At 37.6% G+C, this 16,872-nt stretch overlaps 1 protein-coding gene across 11 annotated transcripts in view; it reads right to left on the bottom strand.

The window, feature by feature from the left end:
• The window catches only part of PPP1R12B (protein phosphatase 1 regulatory subunit 12B), a 110,096-nt gene that overhangs the window by 88,467 nt on the left and 4,757 nt on the right, over positions 1-16,872 (bottom strand). For all 11 annotated transcript variants that reach the window (XM_070941595.1, XM_070941596.1, XM_070941598.1 and 8 more), the window contains exons 2-5: positions 8,762-8,892; positions 5,794-5,912; positions 4,370-4,529; positions 446-590 (exon numbers count right to left, since the gene is read on the bottom strand). In XM_070941595.1, coding sequence (XP_070797696.1) covers positions 446-590; positions 4,370-4,529; positions 5,794-5,912; positions 8,762-8,892 — 555 coding nt within the window. The remainder of the gene's footprint in view (positions 1-445; positions 591-4,369; positions 4,530-5,793; positions 5,913-8,761; positions 8,893-16,872) is intronic.

Below are 16,872 nucleotides of genomic sequence, written 5' to 3'. Positions count from 1 at the left end.
CTTAACAGTTTACCTATCATTTCCTCCTATATAGACTTGAATCCTTTCTCAAAATGGGAAGAATATCAAAAAGAAACTTTATAACACTCATTTTATAAAGGGCAAATATTTTTGTTTATGCTGTTGGCCCTGAAGATATTAAGTGAGCTATTACAGTAACCCATTGTCATGGTCAGGTTAAATTTACAATTTAAAAATAAACATAATAAAGAAAAATAGTATTTTAAACAGCATATAGAATGCATTTTTAGCTGATACAGAGCATAAAATGTACATAATGCAATCCATTTAACTGTTGAGTAATGTTGAACCACAGATAATATCATAAATCAATTTTAAAGATTGTTTAAATGTTGTCATGTAGTCAACATTTCTGTAAAAAAAAAAAACCTTCCTTCTGCTCTGGGAGTATTTATGGTATATTGCTAGTCTAGGACTCACTAACCAGTTTGTTCCTGATGTCCATATCACAGAGTGCTTCAGCCAAGATAGTGCAAGCTTCTTTCACCCCCCAGTGTGCAGCAGCATGGAGTGGTGTCCATCCATCATTGTCCTGAACATTTACATTAAACCCAGCTTGGATCAAGAGTCTAAGGAAAAAATAGTAAAGATGGCAGCAATTCAGTCTTGTAAGTTAGTAGACACTGTAAGCAGCATGCAGTGGCTTTGTGAATGAAGCTTATCCATGACAGAGATTAGTGTGATCAAGTAGACAGCTCTAGTTGGTAAAAAGAAATCAAGTTTAAAGTAAAGAGTAAAATAGCTTCTTTCTAACGATGATGGTAATTAATGATTGACCTTATAGACGGAATTGAAGAATCTGATAAAAAAGAGACAGCAAACAGATTTTTAGGAAATGCTTTAGTCAAGCAGAAGCAAATCTCAGAACAGAGCCAAAGCTGAAGCAGTGGCATTATCTTGTGGATTAACTTCTGCACAATAACATTTAAAATTATCATAAATTATTCTTATATGACAGAATTATTTAGCCCACCATGGTCTAATTTAACTGAAGTTCAGCACAAATATATTCAAACGTCATCTCCAACCATGTCTGAAATTAAATCTAAGACTTGCAAATATTTTATCTCTAGTTGTTCCTTTTTCTGGAGCAAGTCTTTAGCATAATTTGGGGATGAAGCAGTTTAGGATTTCATGGCCACCTTGACAACTATGGGTCTAAAATAATCCAGATTATAACAGGTCTGATTCACATATTCTGGATCTAGTTTTGAACTCAGAGCCAATAGGGTTCTGATAGCAGACAGTATTACAGTAAACCCATTGCCATGGTCAGATTACTTTCTTGTAATCATGATTTGTTAATCCTACCAAACTCTTCAGGGACAATTAAAATGCCTCACTTGAATTTCAGAGGGTCCTTAAGAAATGAACAGGCAATTCAACAGACATTCTATTGAGCACCTAACTAAGTAATGCAATATAGGCATGATGAAGGCACTAGATAGGATAGTTCTCAAGTGGCCTCTTTCTGTCTGCTGATCCAGGAGCTTTGGGATGATCTGGGAGGCAAATCAAAATAAGGGGCATATAAAGTTATGCTGCAGAAAACAAATAACAAACACAATTGGCCATGGTATACAGTAAGCTCTTATCTGAGTCTAAACTATGATGATAAACGTATAGCAAAAAGTTGGTGCTTCTTGGCATCTACTGTATTAATGGAATGCTATCCAGCCGGATTGTCACTTTTGGATACAAATGGGCCAAAAGAGTTTAGCATTGACCACTGAAACTTCTAAACACTTTATTGATAAAATCATTACAGCTCATTTGGAATTAAACACTGGCTGGCTGGACTCTGAAGAGATGGCATCCAGTGATAACATCTGAGATTTGTCTAATTCTGGGAACTTGATAAAATGAAGAGCATCCTCTGTGAGAGAATTCTGCCATGTGTGATCTAGGTCCACATATCGCTAAGGAAGGAAGAAGTGTTAGGTTCAAGTAGTGAATGACTTTGGTATGGAGAGAGTGATATTACTATCAATCCTGTCAGGTCCCACAAACCAAGAATGACATGTAAAGTTATTTAAGAGTAGTTTCCTTTATTGTTCTTCACCTACAGACAGGATCTTGCCAGCCTCAAGCTACTATTTGCATAACTAAAGATATACCCTGGGAATAGCTAGGGAGGAGTCATTTTAACCCTCTTCATGTCAAACAAACTTTCCAAGCTCTTCCACTTCTTTGCCCTCTGGAAAACAGCCCCACTCTCCTAGGAATTCAGACTACATTCCAGCACAAATCCTTCTGGGTAGCCTGCAAGTGGTGGAGGGTGGGAGGGATTGTTTGGAAGTTGTAGAGTTTAAACTAGCTACTTTATTGCTCTATGCCAAGTTCACAGGAATCTTCCCAGACTGGCAAATTCATCTGGGACAGACTAGATAAGGCTCAAAGGCATTCAAGAGAGAGTCAGACCTTGCTGTCTTATGTTTATGTAACAGGTCAATGCTAATTCTCCATTTGATATCCCCTCCGGAGTGGGACAGTTGCTCTCCAACACTGACAGATGGAAGGATTAGACAAGTTACTGCAACATTCTGTTTCAAGTGACAGTTAATGTTACTTTCTTACTACTACCCCAAAAATGGCCTATATACATATATTAATGAACTTAATAAATGGTACAGGACACATAAACAATTGCAGCATTGCTTCAACTGGGGGTCAGTTTCAAATGACATCAGTATTGCATAAATCAAGTCATAACTGCTATCCCATTAGTTTCAAAAGAATCTAAAATCAAGTAAGTCAGCCTAGGAGGAACTGTTGTAAAGAACTAGAACTCAGCACCCTTCCATGTCACTGCAAAATCTCTTACAAGGCACAATAAAAATAATAAATTTCAGAGATTCCAAGATCTCTTAGTCTCTGAAAAGTCAATGAAATCATTCTATATCTATGAAATGTTCAAATATACAACATATGATATTTCCTGAATGGAAGTAATAAAGGAATAAAAATAATGCATAAACATGTGGTTCACACAGCACTGGTAAATACAGAAAGCAAGCTTTCAAAAACTGAGATCAAAAAGTTCTGCTTCCCAAAAAATGAACACTTAATGGACAAAGGAAGTGTGTTGTTCAATAAAGTTTTTTCAAATACTGATGCTTCCAATACTGTCATTCTGGTTTGCAGTATGCAGCAAGTCCCAGAAGTAACAAAAAAGCAGGCAAATGTTACACGCAAGTTAACTGATATTTTCTCTGAAGTTAATAAAACAAGCAAAAGCAAAAATCACTGTAGTGTATGGGTATGCTCTCATCTTACAAGTAGAACCCTAATTTGTATTTACTAAGTTTGATGTAGCTATGTATGCCATTTAAATAGAGACAGACAACTGTTCACCATTCCTGTATTGCAGGGATGTCAAACTGAAGCCCTGTGGGCCGAATCCGGCTCGGGATGAGGCCGGATCCAGCCCACGTGGCCATCCTGGAAACTGTAAGGGCCCAGCCCGCATCACTTCGGCCTGGCCCACGCCATCCCAGTGGTTGTATACGTGCACAGGCCCAGTTCTCCGCCACTGCGTACAAGGCAACTAAAGTAGTCTGTGGGACGATGGTAAAAAAAAAATAGTTCTGATCTTCCAACCTCGTGGGATTTTTTTTTTCATGAGAAGTTGGAAGGTCTACTATGGTCCCAAGGGCTACTTTTTTTACCATAGTCCCAAGGACTACTTTAGTTGCCCTGCACATGGTGACAGAGAAAAGCAGATTAGTGAAGGGATGTGGCTGCCCTGGGATGGGGTGAGGGTTTGGCATGGGTGGCCTGGCTCAAGGGACATCAGGTAAGCCAGGTGGGGTGGGTGGGGCAGCTCCGCACCCACTGCCTTGCTTCATCTTCCATTCCCCCCCCACTGCTTCGCTTCGTTCTTCACCACTTCTCCTTGCTTGCTGCCATAACCTAGCAGGAGGCGTTTAATATTAATTATATATAATTATGGTACCTTCTCTGTGAAAGTACCTGCTCTGTACAACAGCATCTGTCTGGAATCCTAGTCTTGTAACTTTTTTGAAAGGTTCTGAAAGCCTGGTTGTTTTCCCAGGCATTTGGGCCAGGATTTGATTATATGAACTCTGCTGGTGAGGTGGTTTCTAATGATTTGTTATTTTAAGCTTGGATGTCAATGTGCTATTTTTGTTTTAAATCTTGAATCCTATCCAGATTCACTGTTATGAGATGAGCAACCACATAAATCATACAAGTAAATGACAAAATGAGCTAAAAGTTAACCAACTACCGTACATTATGGCTCGTAGTATATTTGAACCCAGCCATGTAACTCATTTGCAATTATTCCCATAGTTTCGTATAGAAAACAATGAAAAGAGATCAGTACCTCATCACCTCACAGTAGCCTTTAGCTGAAGCTACGTGGAGAGCAGTAGCCCCTGTTCGAGGGTGCTTTCTCTCTTCAATTTTCCTTCTATTTAGCCACTGTCGGGCATCCTGCAACATTTGTTGTTCTTCTGCTTTTCTGGCCTGATCAAGATCCACCCCTGGAGAAACAGACTGCAGGTGTAAAAAAACCTCAAGGTAGAACAAAGAATGATAAAAGGGAAGTGGAGGTAAATATCCACCTTATTGCAATGGGAGTAGAATTAAGATTTTTTTTGACTACATATTTAAAAAAAAATTTTTTTTTGCTCTTAGGAACATAGCTTTTTTATAATTCTACTGAACAATACTTGATGCTTTCAAGTCATACTGAAGAACAACTGCCACAACTGCTAATTAGTATGGCCAATGATTATTCCTCATCGTCAACAAAATACTGAGGTGCTTGTACAAAGAATACTTGCAGAAAATTATGATCAATGAGAGAAAAGCCAGTTTCCATCTATGGGGTGAAATAAATCTACTAAAATTCCCACTTCCAAAGCATATTCTGTAAGCTGTCTTGAGTCGTAATGTGCAAATAGGCAGCAATATAAATATAAGATAACATACTATAATTGGGAAGAACTGCACTTTGTGCAGTACTTTTCTTTATAGCTTTTGGGCAACCACCCATATTTCCTATACACTAAGTAGCCAATCACCAAACTGTAAAAAATCTCTCAAGGCTCTATGGACCATATAAAATGTCTATATAAATTTATAAATTTATATATTTATAAATATATATTTATAAATATATATAAAATTATATGTCTATATAAAATAATCCTTTGTAATTTCATATGAAATGTAAAGCAACATTTTCCATATGTCGGTCATCAAGCTTGGTTTCTCCTCTTCAGAGGATACTTAGAATGTCTATTACAGAAAGAGTTCAAGCTGCAATTGCCAAAAATACACTGGGCAAGAAGAATGGATGATGATCATATGGGATAGTTAAGTTTTGTAAGTATCTCACAGATACTGTGGGGCAAAATTTTGTTTTACGCATATGTGTTCATCGTACAAAACTCATTCTACAATAATTACCTATTACAAATGCAATATTTTTATATATTTTCAGAATGTTTATCTTCCTTTCTAAAAATCATAATAAGATGTGGAGCCAAATGTAAGAATTGTATTTCATGCCATCCATCTCTGTTCCTGAAGAAAGAAGAAGAAGAAGAGGAACAGGAAGAGGAGGAGGAGGAAAAAGAAGAAGAGGAAGAGGAAGAGGGAGAAGAAGAAGAAGAAGAAGAAGAAGAAGAAGAAGAAGAAGAAGAAGAAGAAGAGGAGGAGGAGGAGGAGGAGGAGGAGGAGGAGGAGGAGGAAGACCCATCAAACAAACTCTGATGATAAGGAGATGCCTAGTTGCCTTACCCTGTTTCTTTACTTGTTCCAAAAGCAAATCTTTCATGGCTGCTTCCTCTGCAAGGTCAGCTGGGACTTCACCTTCACTATTCACAGCAGCAACATTGGCCCCATGATTTATCAAGTACCTAGATGGATGAAAAATAAGTGAGACTCAACTTCAACCCAGGCTTAATTTATATGGCCCTCAAATAAGGCAAGTCACCAGGTAAGAAATCTTCCATCACAGGAAAGAAGCAGTGATAGTTAATTTATTGGTTAATTGAGAAACTGTAATAGATCTATAACCTTTTGGAAATAACCAAGGAATTTTTCCCCCATGTTAGTAACATTGAACTATTTCATTTTTTTTTTTAATGTAAAAGCATCATCTATTCCAAATATGTATCTCTGGTTCATCCAACCTTTCTATGTGAAAAAAGATTACAGTTCAAAAAGCTGAGCTGATTCTTATGGTTTGGCTAATTTATATATTCTCGTCTCAAACTCCTCTTGCCATTTCAGTATCATAAAGATCATTATCAAACATTACAATGCAATCATATCTTCTCAGAAATAAGTCCCCCTGAGTTTAGTGAGACTTACTTCCAGGGAAAATATGTACAACAGTTCCATTTGTTAATTTCTGAAGTCTGCATTCTTTACATCTCAAATGGTTCCAACAGTAAAAGGAACTCTTCATTTCACTGCACTAGGCCACCATACACTTATATTTATCAAAGAAAGCTAATGGAGATTGGCAAATATGGAACTCACAATCCCATCCCATTGCAATAACTCTTGTTTTCAACCTTTTTTTCCAGCTTGGATAGGGGAATTAGGGAATGTTTATTATCAGAGGTTCATCAACCTTATCAGAAGGTTAAGGTTAGGGTTTGCTTTATTGCAGGTAGTCCTTGCTTACTAACAGTAATTGGGACCAGGACTTCATTGTAAGGCACGACACCACATAACTCTGCTGATTTATAATAGCAATCCCAGTTGCTCTCATTAGGCAAATCCCATATGGTCACAGGGTTCTGCTGTCACACGATTACCATTTGCAACCTTCTGGTGGCTTCCTCCTTGACTCTGCTTGTTAGAAACCAGCAGTGAAGGTCGTAAATGGTGATCACATGAATTCAGGCCTGTGACATCGTAATTGCAAGCCAGTTGCCAAGTGCCTGAATTGTAATAACATGACTATGAGGACAGTGCAATGGCCACAACTATGAGGGCCCTTTTTGTAAGTGCTCCTCATTCAGCTCCATAGTAAATTTGAACAGTCGCTGAATGAATGGACTTAAAATGAGGTATCATCAATATGCTGATGATACTCAACTTTACATCTCTAGCCCTGGTGATCCAAGTGACATGATAAGCTGCCCTCTCAAGGTGTCTGGAGGCTGTGGAGATCTGCATGGGGGACCACAGGCTTCAGCTGAACCCTGGTCAGACAGAGTAGCTTTGGGTTCAAGGGACCTTAGGATCTGGGGGTTTATCATCTTTAGTTCTGGATGGGGTTGCAGTATCCCATACAGATTCCATGCATTCTCTGGTGGTTCTCCTAGCCTCACCACTCCTGCTCAAAGAGTTGGGGCTAGGAGAGCCTTGGCAAGACTTTATGTGGTGCACCATTTGCACTCTTTCCTGGATTGTGAGGCCCTGCAGATAGTCACTCATGTCCTGGTCATGTCTCAATTGAATTACTGCAACGTGCTCTACATTGGAGTACACTGAGTATTTGGAAGCCACCATTGATGCAGAATGCAACTGATGAAAAATGTTCCAGATAGTTCTGGAGGCCTCTCAGGTGGCAGATGTAACACCATGATCTGCCAGTTTGCCTGTGGGTCCAATTCAAGGTATTGATCATTAGCTTTAATTAGCCTTTTATGGCATGGATCCATGGTATCTGAGGAGCAGTCTCATCCCCATGGGACTAGCCCACCCCACTTGCTCCAGTACAAGAAGCCTTGTTTGGAGCCCATCTGCCAAAGAATTTTAGCTGATGGGGTTCAGAAGAAAAGCCTTATCTGCTGTGGCCCCTGCCCTCTGGAATAGTTTCCTGCTCGAAGTGAGATCTACCCCCAACACTCCTGGCCTTCTGGAAAAGCCTGAAAACCTGGTTCTGTCAGTTGGCTTGGTGCTACACTGAGGGATGGCTGACAGAGTAGAGAGAAGATCCCCAGCCCCATGTCATCATCTTCTTTTAGTTTCAGGTTTAATCCTAACAATTCTAATTGTTTTGTATTACCTTTTTCACTTTTTTATTATATTGTAAGCCACCCACAGTTGCTGTATCAGTGAGATGGGTGGCAGAACAATTTAATGAATAAAGAAATAAAGACTACCTGTATTACTACTGTTGTTATTAGTTTTTCCTTTGTAGCACCACAAAAATGAAATAACAGCTGATACGCATTTGGAACCTATTCGGTTAATCAGTATTTGATATCTCGGATGTTATACAGTCTTTTGGTATCAAAGATCCTATTTACTTGTCACAGAATTTCTCTAAGGAGTTAACTGGATGTAGTGTTTTCAATGCTGTTAAAATGTAAAGTTCTAAATAATAATACCAACACAACATAATCATCCTAAATTTAAGACCTTATGCATTGCTGAAGTGTAAATGTAAATCAGAGAGAGACCATAGTATTAAAATCAAAGTTACCACTGCAATATTCTAACAAGTTTGGTTTATTGTTTTTATTCATTTGATCTTGTTATTCATTTGGTCTGTATCTCATCTTTCTACTTATTTTGAGCATTCCATCATTTACACGGAAGATTTAGAGGACTGCTGACAATTTTTGTTGCTTTCAGCTCATACTTTGTAAAACAAATCCATGCAAACAGAAACATACCTATATTTTAGCCTCATGGGTACCTGCTTGGCAATTCATTTAAAATTATTGCCTCTCTCACAACATCTGAAACTGAAATAAATCAAATACTCTTTCTAGTATGCAGGTCACACTGGAAACTCACTCACTCTGCTATGTTCAGATAGCCACAAGATGCAACTGCATGAAGTGGGGTCCACCCCTCGTTATCTTGCTGATTTACATTGGCTCCATATTCTACCAGAAATTTTACCATGTCCAGGTTTTCATCTATACAGGCCTTTGGAATAAGAAGGGAAGTGGGAATGAAAAGAGAGAGAAAGAGAAAGATTAAAATGAGCAAATATCACTTTCAGTTTTAACAGCTGTAAATGATAGCAGGGACTTCACTCCCATATTGAGACTGCCTTTCTTTCAGTAACCACTGATGTCTTCATACAGCCTGGTTCTCCTTTCACTATGCAAACAAACTGGGAGTCAACTCCCCGCAAAATGACCTTTTGAAATTCATTTTAGGAATGGCATCAAATCCAAGAAGCAGATTAAGAGTTGGAACATGTTATTCCAGGAAAGCTTCAATGAAAGAGATTGTGTCAGGACATTCAATGAAATGATATATGGGAGAACTAAAGCAAGTAAGATTTCTGCAAAATGCTTAAGTTAAGAGCCAATTAGAAAAAAGGAATCATTACTTAACTTAGAGAAAATAAAATAGTAGGGTTTTGGTTTGTTTGTTTTTATCTTTGAGTCAGGTTTGGGGGGATTTTTTTTATTCCTGGCAACTTTGTGGAGAGGTGTCTGAAGTTTTCTTGGCAAAATGTTTGAAGTGGTTTGCCATTGCCTCCTTCCTGTGGTAGAGACAGAGTGACTGGCCCAAGACTGTGAATTCTAGTTTCACCTTAGGCACAAAGCCAGCTTGGACCAGTAACTCAGCCTTAGGAAGGAGGCAATGGCAAACCACTTCCAAAATCTATCCCGGCAGTTACCCAGGATCAACACTGAATCAAAGGCAAATCTAAAGATAAATCTATCTTATCATTATCAGAGGTCTACACTAATACAAAGCATTTGTCTTCCCAAGTAGGTCCCAAACATCAAATGTTCAAAGAAACTAAACAACTTTAAGAAAACAGCATGTGCAAACTTTGAGAGAGATCAAGTATATTTTGTGCACTGAATACTAAAATAGAACTGATATAGATATTAAATAAAAAATGTTTTTACAAGTAAAATATATTGGCTTCCCACTAAACAAATTATTAAAATCAGAGATATAATAATAAAAAAAAATACTTGGCAATGCTACCTACATGCCGTAAAGAACTATGTCTACCAAGGCACAGAATTGGGACATTCTGCAACCATGCTACAATATTAAAGAAATATCAGGTTTGTGCTGCACATTTGTCTGGAAATAATTATATGCAACTGTATAAAAATAACTACTAAGTGTAAACTGCAGTATAAAAATAACTAGTATGCAAATAATCAATATGGAAAATAAATTTACAAGTTATTCTACTAATACAGGGGTCAGCAACCTGCGCCCCTGGAGCCACATGTGGCTCTTTCACCCCTCTGCTGCAGCTCCCTGTCACTCAAAATATGTGTCACAACCGCCAATGTGCAACACCCGCCAGCACACTATTTATTGAGCTTTTCAACCCCTGGTAAGCCAACCTTGGATAAATCGAAGAAAAGAAAAATTTCAGAAGAAAACAGAACGTTTGATTCAACTATCTATGCTAGTTTTGTGGCCGCTCAAGAAATAGTCAGGCACGGGAGGGGTTTTGTGGCTCCTGGTGTTTTCTTTTCTGTGGGAAACGGTTCCAAATGGCTCTTTGAGTGTTTAAGGTTGCAGACCCCTGTACTAATAAGAATCCAGAATGCAATGGCGAGCTCACATGTCCAGGACACATAAAATAAAAATACAATATGACTCATATGGGCTGTTTGTGAAATGATCTGATCAGTTGCAGAATGCTACCTCCTATATTCTCTGGGTTCAGGATATTTCTTAGCCACTGGCTAAAATGCAAAACCCATAACAAATAAAATACAGAACACAAGAATACCAGAAGTAATTGTTTTCTTACTGATACATGAGTGAAACCTACAGAACCACTTATTCAACTGCAGTTTAAATCCCTTGCTGTGGTTGTTTGAGGGGCAAAGCAAAACCTAAAAGCTGAAATTCTTTTTGTATAGCAAGCCCTATAGACAGTAGAACAAAAACTGTGGCTTGCAAGCTGTAGGCAGCCAACAAACCCCACCTCCCCCATATCAGCTGCTAGCTATTATGTAGATGGGCCTATTTGTTCCACTATTTTTATGATATAAGAAAAGCTATACTGGGATGAATAGAGATGTAAAGACCTAAAGTAAAATTATTTTTCTTTCCTCGCCCTGTAAAAATAGTTTTCCTTTTTTCTCTTTTCTACTATTGTCCACATCTGTTGTTTTGAATGCATCACAGAAATCATTTTTTTTTTTAATCTTGGTCTTTAACCTATGCAATGTACTTTCTTACATAAATGTTAGCCTTTTTATTCATCTTTACTTTATACATCTTTTCCTTTTTGCTTACTTTTACAGGTATATAATCTTCCTTTATTTTTTTCCTTTCTCTGATTCATGCTTTTTAATATTTATCCCTTTTATATTCCAAGTCACAATAATCCAGATGGCCTGAGAAACACTGAAAGCTGCTACCCGTAGTAGTTTTGGTCAAGTAATGCTATCACATAACGCTTTTTAGAAAACTATAGAAAGTGTGACTAGGTTACAATAAGACCAGCTTAGTCTTATTCATGCAATTTGCAATTTGTTCTGCTTACGATAAGCTCAGTATCGATCAGTTTTGGCCCATTTTGAGTGCACACACAACCAATGCTCTGTTTACCCAGCACAATCCTTATATGAATTACCATCTCTAATGTAGAGATTGGCTTGCAAGCCAATACATTGTTGCCCCATCTTAACTGATGATGAAATACATATAGTGCACAATATAGTGCACTGGTACACTAAAATGCTAAAATGACACTCATGTAGATTAATTTGAATAGATATTACAATTGAGTTTATTTGGCTACTTACATTTTAATTTATGGAACTAGCTTTCATGAAGAATAATTTGTTTTTAATTGTACACTGAATTTATTTCGCTTTTGATAGCGTACTATTATATTTTGCATTGTATATTTTATAACATAACATTGTGTTTCTTTACTATTTCTCATTTCCTACCCTCCAAATCAATAAATCAAACAAACAAAACTAATGAGAAATTAGTTAACCATGTACTTTAAGGGGGTGATTTTGTGCTTTTTCCTAAGAAAATTGTGTCTAATTTTATTAAATTCTTGTCCAAAGAAAGGGCAACTTTTTTTGGGATTGTAAATTTGTCATATTTGAGATGTTACAAATGCACTGAGTATGTATGAGTCAGTAAAGCATGACCAAGTAACTGTCAATTTTACTTGAAAGTCAGTTCTAAGTTCACTAGTGATTTACATTAAAATAATTGTTTTATTACATTTTTAAAAAGGAAAGAGAGACTAAGTAAGTAGGCATGATTTGGGAATTATTACAGATAAGAAACACAAAAGAAAGAACAGGTGACAAAGCAGGCAAATGACAGTGATTGGATATAACACAGTCTGGCTTAATATTATGGATTTCCGTTTTGTATGAGGGTTTTTTTTCTTTTTTTAAAATGGTAATGGGAAAATAAACTGGTGCATTTGTTTGGATTTTGCGGTATGTGTAAATCAAAGCACAGTTATATTTAAAATATGGCTGTTTTGCTCTCCTCTCTTCAGTAAAACTCTTTTTTCTGTGCTTTTTTCTTTGCAAATTTTCAACTCAATACATTGTTCTATATCCGTGATGGCGAACCTATGGCACGGGTGCCACAGGTGGCACACGGAGCCATATCTGTGGGCACGCGAGTGTTGTCCTAGCTCAGCTGCAGCGCGCATGGGCACACCGGCCAGCTGATTTTTGGGCCTTCTGGGCCCAGTGGAGGGGCCTCTAGAGGACCTCCGGGGGTGTGTGGAAGGCCGTTTTCACCATCCCCAGACTCCAAGAAAGTCCCTGGAGCCTGGGGAGGGTGAAAAACAGGCCTACCAGGCCCACCGGTAACCTTTTTGCCATTGCGTGCCAAAAGCGAGGGGAGTGTGGGCGCGCATGTGCGGGGGGGGCGGGGCACGGGGGCATTGAATTATGAGTGATCCCCCCCATGCTCCCCACGCTTTTGGCACATGATGGCAAAAAGATTAGCCATCACTGTTCTATACATTGCCATGTTTGCATGCTGACTAATGCAACTATAAAAAACTCACTTATAAATTGATAATATGATAAATTAGACATTTAGAGAGGGGGAGAAGCTGCTGCTATCAATTCTGCCATACTGCAAATAAGGACTCTAGAAAAATCTGTAGAAATCACTGGCATATTTTTTCTTCAGATCCTTACTTTTCAGTGAGGTTTATAGAGAATCCTCACTTTCAAAGAACACAAGGCATCCTCCCATTTCAAAGACTGCCTTGTCCTGCTTTCAGAAAAAATATAAATTTGTAGATTAGATGTATTTAATCTATATCAGAAATAAAGCTCAGAATTAGATGGCAGTACAAACAGCAGCATTAAATCAATCAACCAGCATATTGAAGCAACAGCACCTGTTTGTCCCTTGAAAATTTGGCTTCTGTAATATTTAATCAGGCTAAATTCAATTCAAAAACAAGAATCTAAAGCACAGTTTCTATTCAATCAAGGAACCATACAATGATGTTTTCGAGTAATTCTAGCTCAAACATGCCCAAAATCTTTGCCACTACTGTTATAGTGTTGTGAAATCCTTCCAGATTCGGTTTGACTTGATATTCATTTCCCTGTGATATAATTCTAGCAGTTTCTTCCTCTAAAACAGGTATGTATTACTTCCCACAGTCCTGGGACCTTTGCAGTTTTGTTGAGCATGTACAGGACTGAATTCCAAAAGGAATGAACTAAGGGCCTATTTAGGAAGAGGACTTCAGAAATTTTAAATAGTGAAGCTGTTGCCTTAAGGACCGGAAGCCTTAAAATTCCAATTTTGCCTTTTAAAAGTACCCCAAAATACAGAGAAAACTTTTCTGTCTTATTTATTTGGAGGAAACTAGGGCCAAACTTATAGCATTGTTTTCCAGGCTCAAAACATTCTTTCTTGTATTATTTTCTATACAGCCTTGCTACTCATGAAGCAAGAGGAGCGATCTTAAGTAATTGCTGCAAATTTTTCAGGGCTTAAATGCTGTTCCAATCAGAATAGATTCTTACAGTTCCCTCTTTGCAAGCCAAGATAAACAAGATAAACAAAAACTAATAGATAGATAATCATAAGCATACAAGTAGTCCTTGATTTATGATTTGTTGTTTTATGATCTTTAGAAGTTACAATGGCTTGGAACTGTGATTTACAAGCCATAAAGCATTTCTGGCCATCGTAAAATATCATAATTATACATAGCCTTCAGTCAAGTGACTGCATTTCAGAACTTGGCAACTGGCTCACCTTTATGACCAGATTTTATTTATTTTATTTATTTGTCAAACACGTATAAGATTACAAATATAAGTATAAACATGATTATGAATAGGATAAGGATACAAATAAATAAATAATAAATAAATAAATAATTTTATTTCTATACCGCCCTTCTCCCGAAGGACTCAGGGCGGTGTACAGCCTATTAAAAGCACAAAGACAGACATCAGTTAAAAATAATTAAAATTATTAAATAATTTCGGCTCAAATTTAAAACCCCAAAATTTAAAACACCCAATTTAAAAATCATTACATTGATAGCCCGGCCTGGCGGAACAACAGGTCTTGAGGGCACAGCGAAATACACGGAGGTCTAAATGGGGACAGTAGGACAGGGATGGTAGGCACATTGGTGCGCTTATGTTCGCCCCTTACAGACCTCTTAGGAATGGGGTGAGATTAACAGTAGACAGTCTAATGTTAAAGTTATGGGGGTTTGGGGAAGTAACCACAGAGTCAGGTAGTGCATTCCAGGGATTGACCACTCTGTTGCTCAAGTCATATTTTCTGCAATCGAGTTTGGAGCGGTTTACCTTAAGTTTGTATCTATTGTGTGATCATGTATTATTACGGCTGAAGCTGAAGTAGGATGTTGTAGCAGATAATGTTGTGTACTACGCTTAGGTCAGACCGAAGGTGGCGGCGTTCTAAATTGTCTAATCCCAAAATTTCAAGCCTGGTGACATAAGGTATTCTGTTGTGAGCGGAGGAGTGGAGTACTCTTCTTGTGAAATACCTCTGGACTCGCTCAATTGTATTAATGTCCGATATACAGTGTGGGTTCCAGGCAGATGACCTGTATGCAAGAATTGGTCTAGCAAAGGTTTTGTATACCCTAGTTTGCAGTACAATATTACCGGAGAAGAAGCTTCATAAGATTAAGTTAACAACTCTTAATGCCTTTCTGGCAATGCTGTTACAGTGAGCTCTGGCACTTAGATCATTTGAGGTGAGTACTCCAATGCAGCGTCCTGAGGTCATATATTTTGTATTTGTATTTTCTTTTCTGTATTTTGTATTTGTATTTTCTTTTTTACCAGTTTCCAGCATTTTTGCCAGTTGCTGGCAAAAAGCTCCCATTAAAAAAGTGGGTTCACTTAACAACTATGCTATTCGCAAAAATACCCATGGTGATTCACTTATTGATGACCACAAAAAAATGTTGAAAAACAGGGTCCGTTCACATGGATGCCTCAACGTAAAGGAACAATGACTTCTGGATCAGATTTCTAGTCTCAATTGTGATCATGATGAGGATTTCATGTAATCAATATTATTATATAATAATCAGGAACCAGGTCATTAAGCAAAATGATCACTAAGTGAACACATGAAAGAGAGAAAAAGAGAAAACCTATGAAGGTCTATTGGTTGATGCCTTCTCATTCAGATAAAGTTCTTTTGTATAGCTATGACAGAGTTACTCTCAAGCCAGCATGCATTATTGTCAGGTATATATTGTCAGTTTAGCTACAATAGAGTATGGGAACTAATAGGTTCTATTGAATATTTCAGCAAGATAGACATTTATTTTGCACACATAATCCTCTGGACATCATCTATAGCCAGAGACTGATCCCAACTTTTATTTCCACACTTGACATTTTTAGATTCTTCTATGCTAATCCTCCTCCCATCCCCCACAATGACTCCATAAAATGAACAACTAGAAGTCTGACCTGCATAAGAAGGACCATGAGGAAAAATACCCACTCAAATAACTGGCCCATTCAAAAAAAAAACAACCCATCAAATTGTGAGTGACAAGTTACATCACATTATTGACATCTAGAACTGTTCCAAATACATAAAGGCTACATTTCTCTTTACTTAATCATATTACTCTTAAAGCAATTTTTTTACAGGCAGATTTTAGATTTTAATAAGTAATTTATGAGATCTTTATAGGTCAAATTAAAGTTCAAAGGCACTTCAAAGAAACAACAGTAGCTGCTTGGAAGACTAAAGTGAACAAGTTATAAATAGAAGCCTGTTTTTCATGTGGTCCGGAAATGGATGGTGAGCAGTTGTTGTGTCAGATCAGAAGTTTAGAATATCCATCACCCAAGTTTAGCTAGTCCTGAAAGGACACTGACACATAGAAGAGTAATACATGATCATTCAGAAGACTTCTGATGATTAATGCTAAACTAACAGAACGTAGAGGTTGCCCATATATGAAGACAGCAAAGTTGTATTACTGCATTTAAACAGTGATTTAATAAACAACTGCTATCTTATAGTTATTGAAATTTTAGCCATTTACAAGTGAGGAAAAATATTATACCCAGGATATCACCTCTTACACATTTTCTTTCATGCTCAGAATGTTTCAAATGACATCCTATTAAAGAGGTCCTTATGCAGATGGGTTCTCCGTTGACTCTGCTTGTTGGGAGCCAATTGTAAAGTGAGCAAATGGTGATCAAATGATTGCGAGATGCTGCAACAGTCATAAATGGCTATTTATGTGATCATGTGATTGGAGGAACATCGCAATGGATGCAAATATCATAAAGTTACTTTTTCAGCTGCCATAATTTGAACAGTTGCTAAACAAGGCAATTATTAAGCAAAGTCCAACAGTCTAAACAATAGCAATGCAAACGCAATCACATACCGTCATTTATAAGAGGAAAAATAACAGATTTCATTTTCTTCAAA

This window comes from Pituophis catenifer, unplaced genomic scaffold (genome assembly GCF_029215685.1).
Source record: "Pituophis catenifer annectens isolate HBS135680 unplaced genomic scaffold, rPitCat1.0.hap2 SCAF_3, whole genome shotgun sequence".
Classification (NCBI taxonomy): domain Eukaryota; kingdom Metazoa; phylum Chordata; class Lepidosauria; order Squamata; family Colubridae; genus Pituophis; species Pituophis catenifer.
Note: the sequence above shows the minus strand (reverse complement) of the source record. Positions and strands in the feature narration are given on the sequence as shown.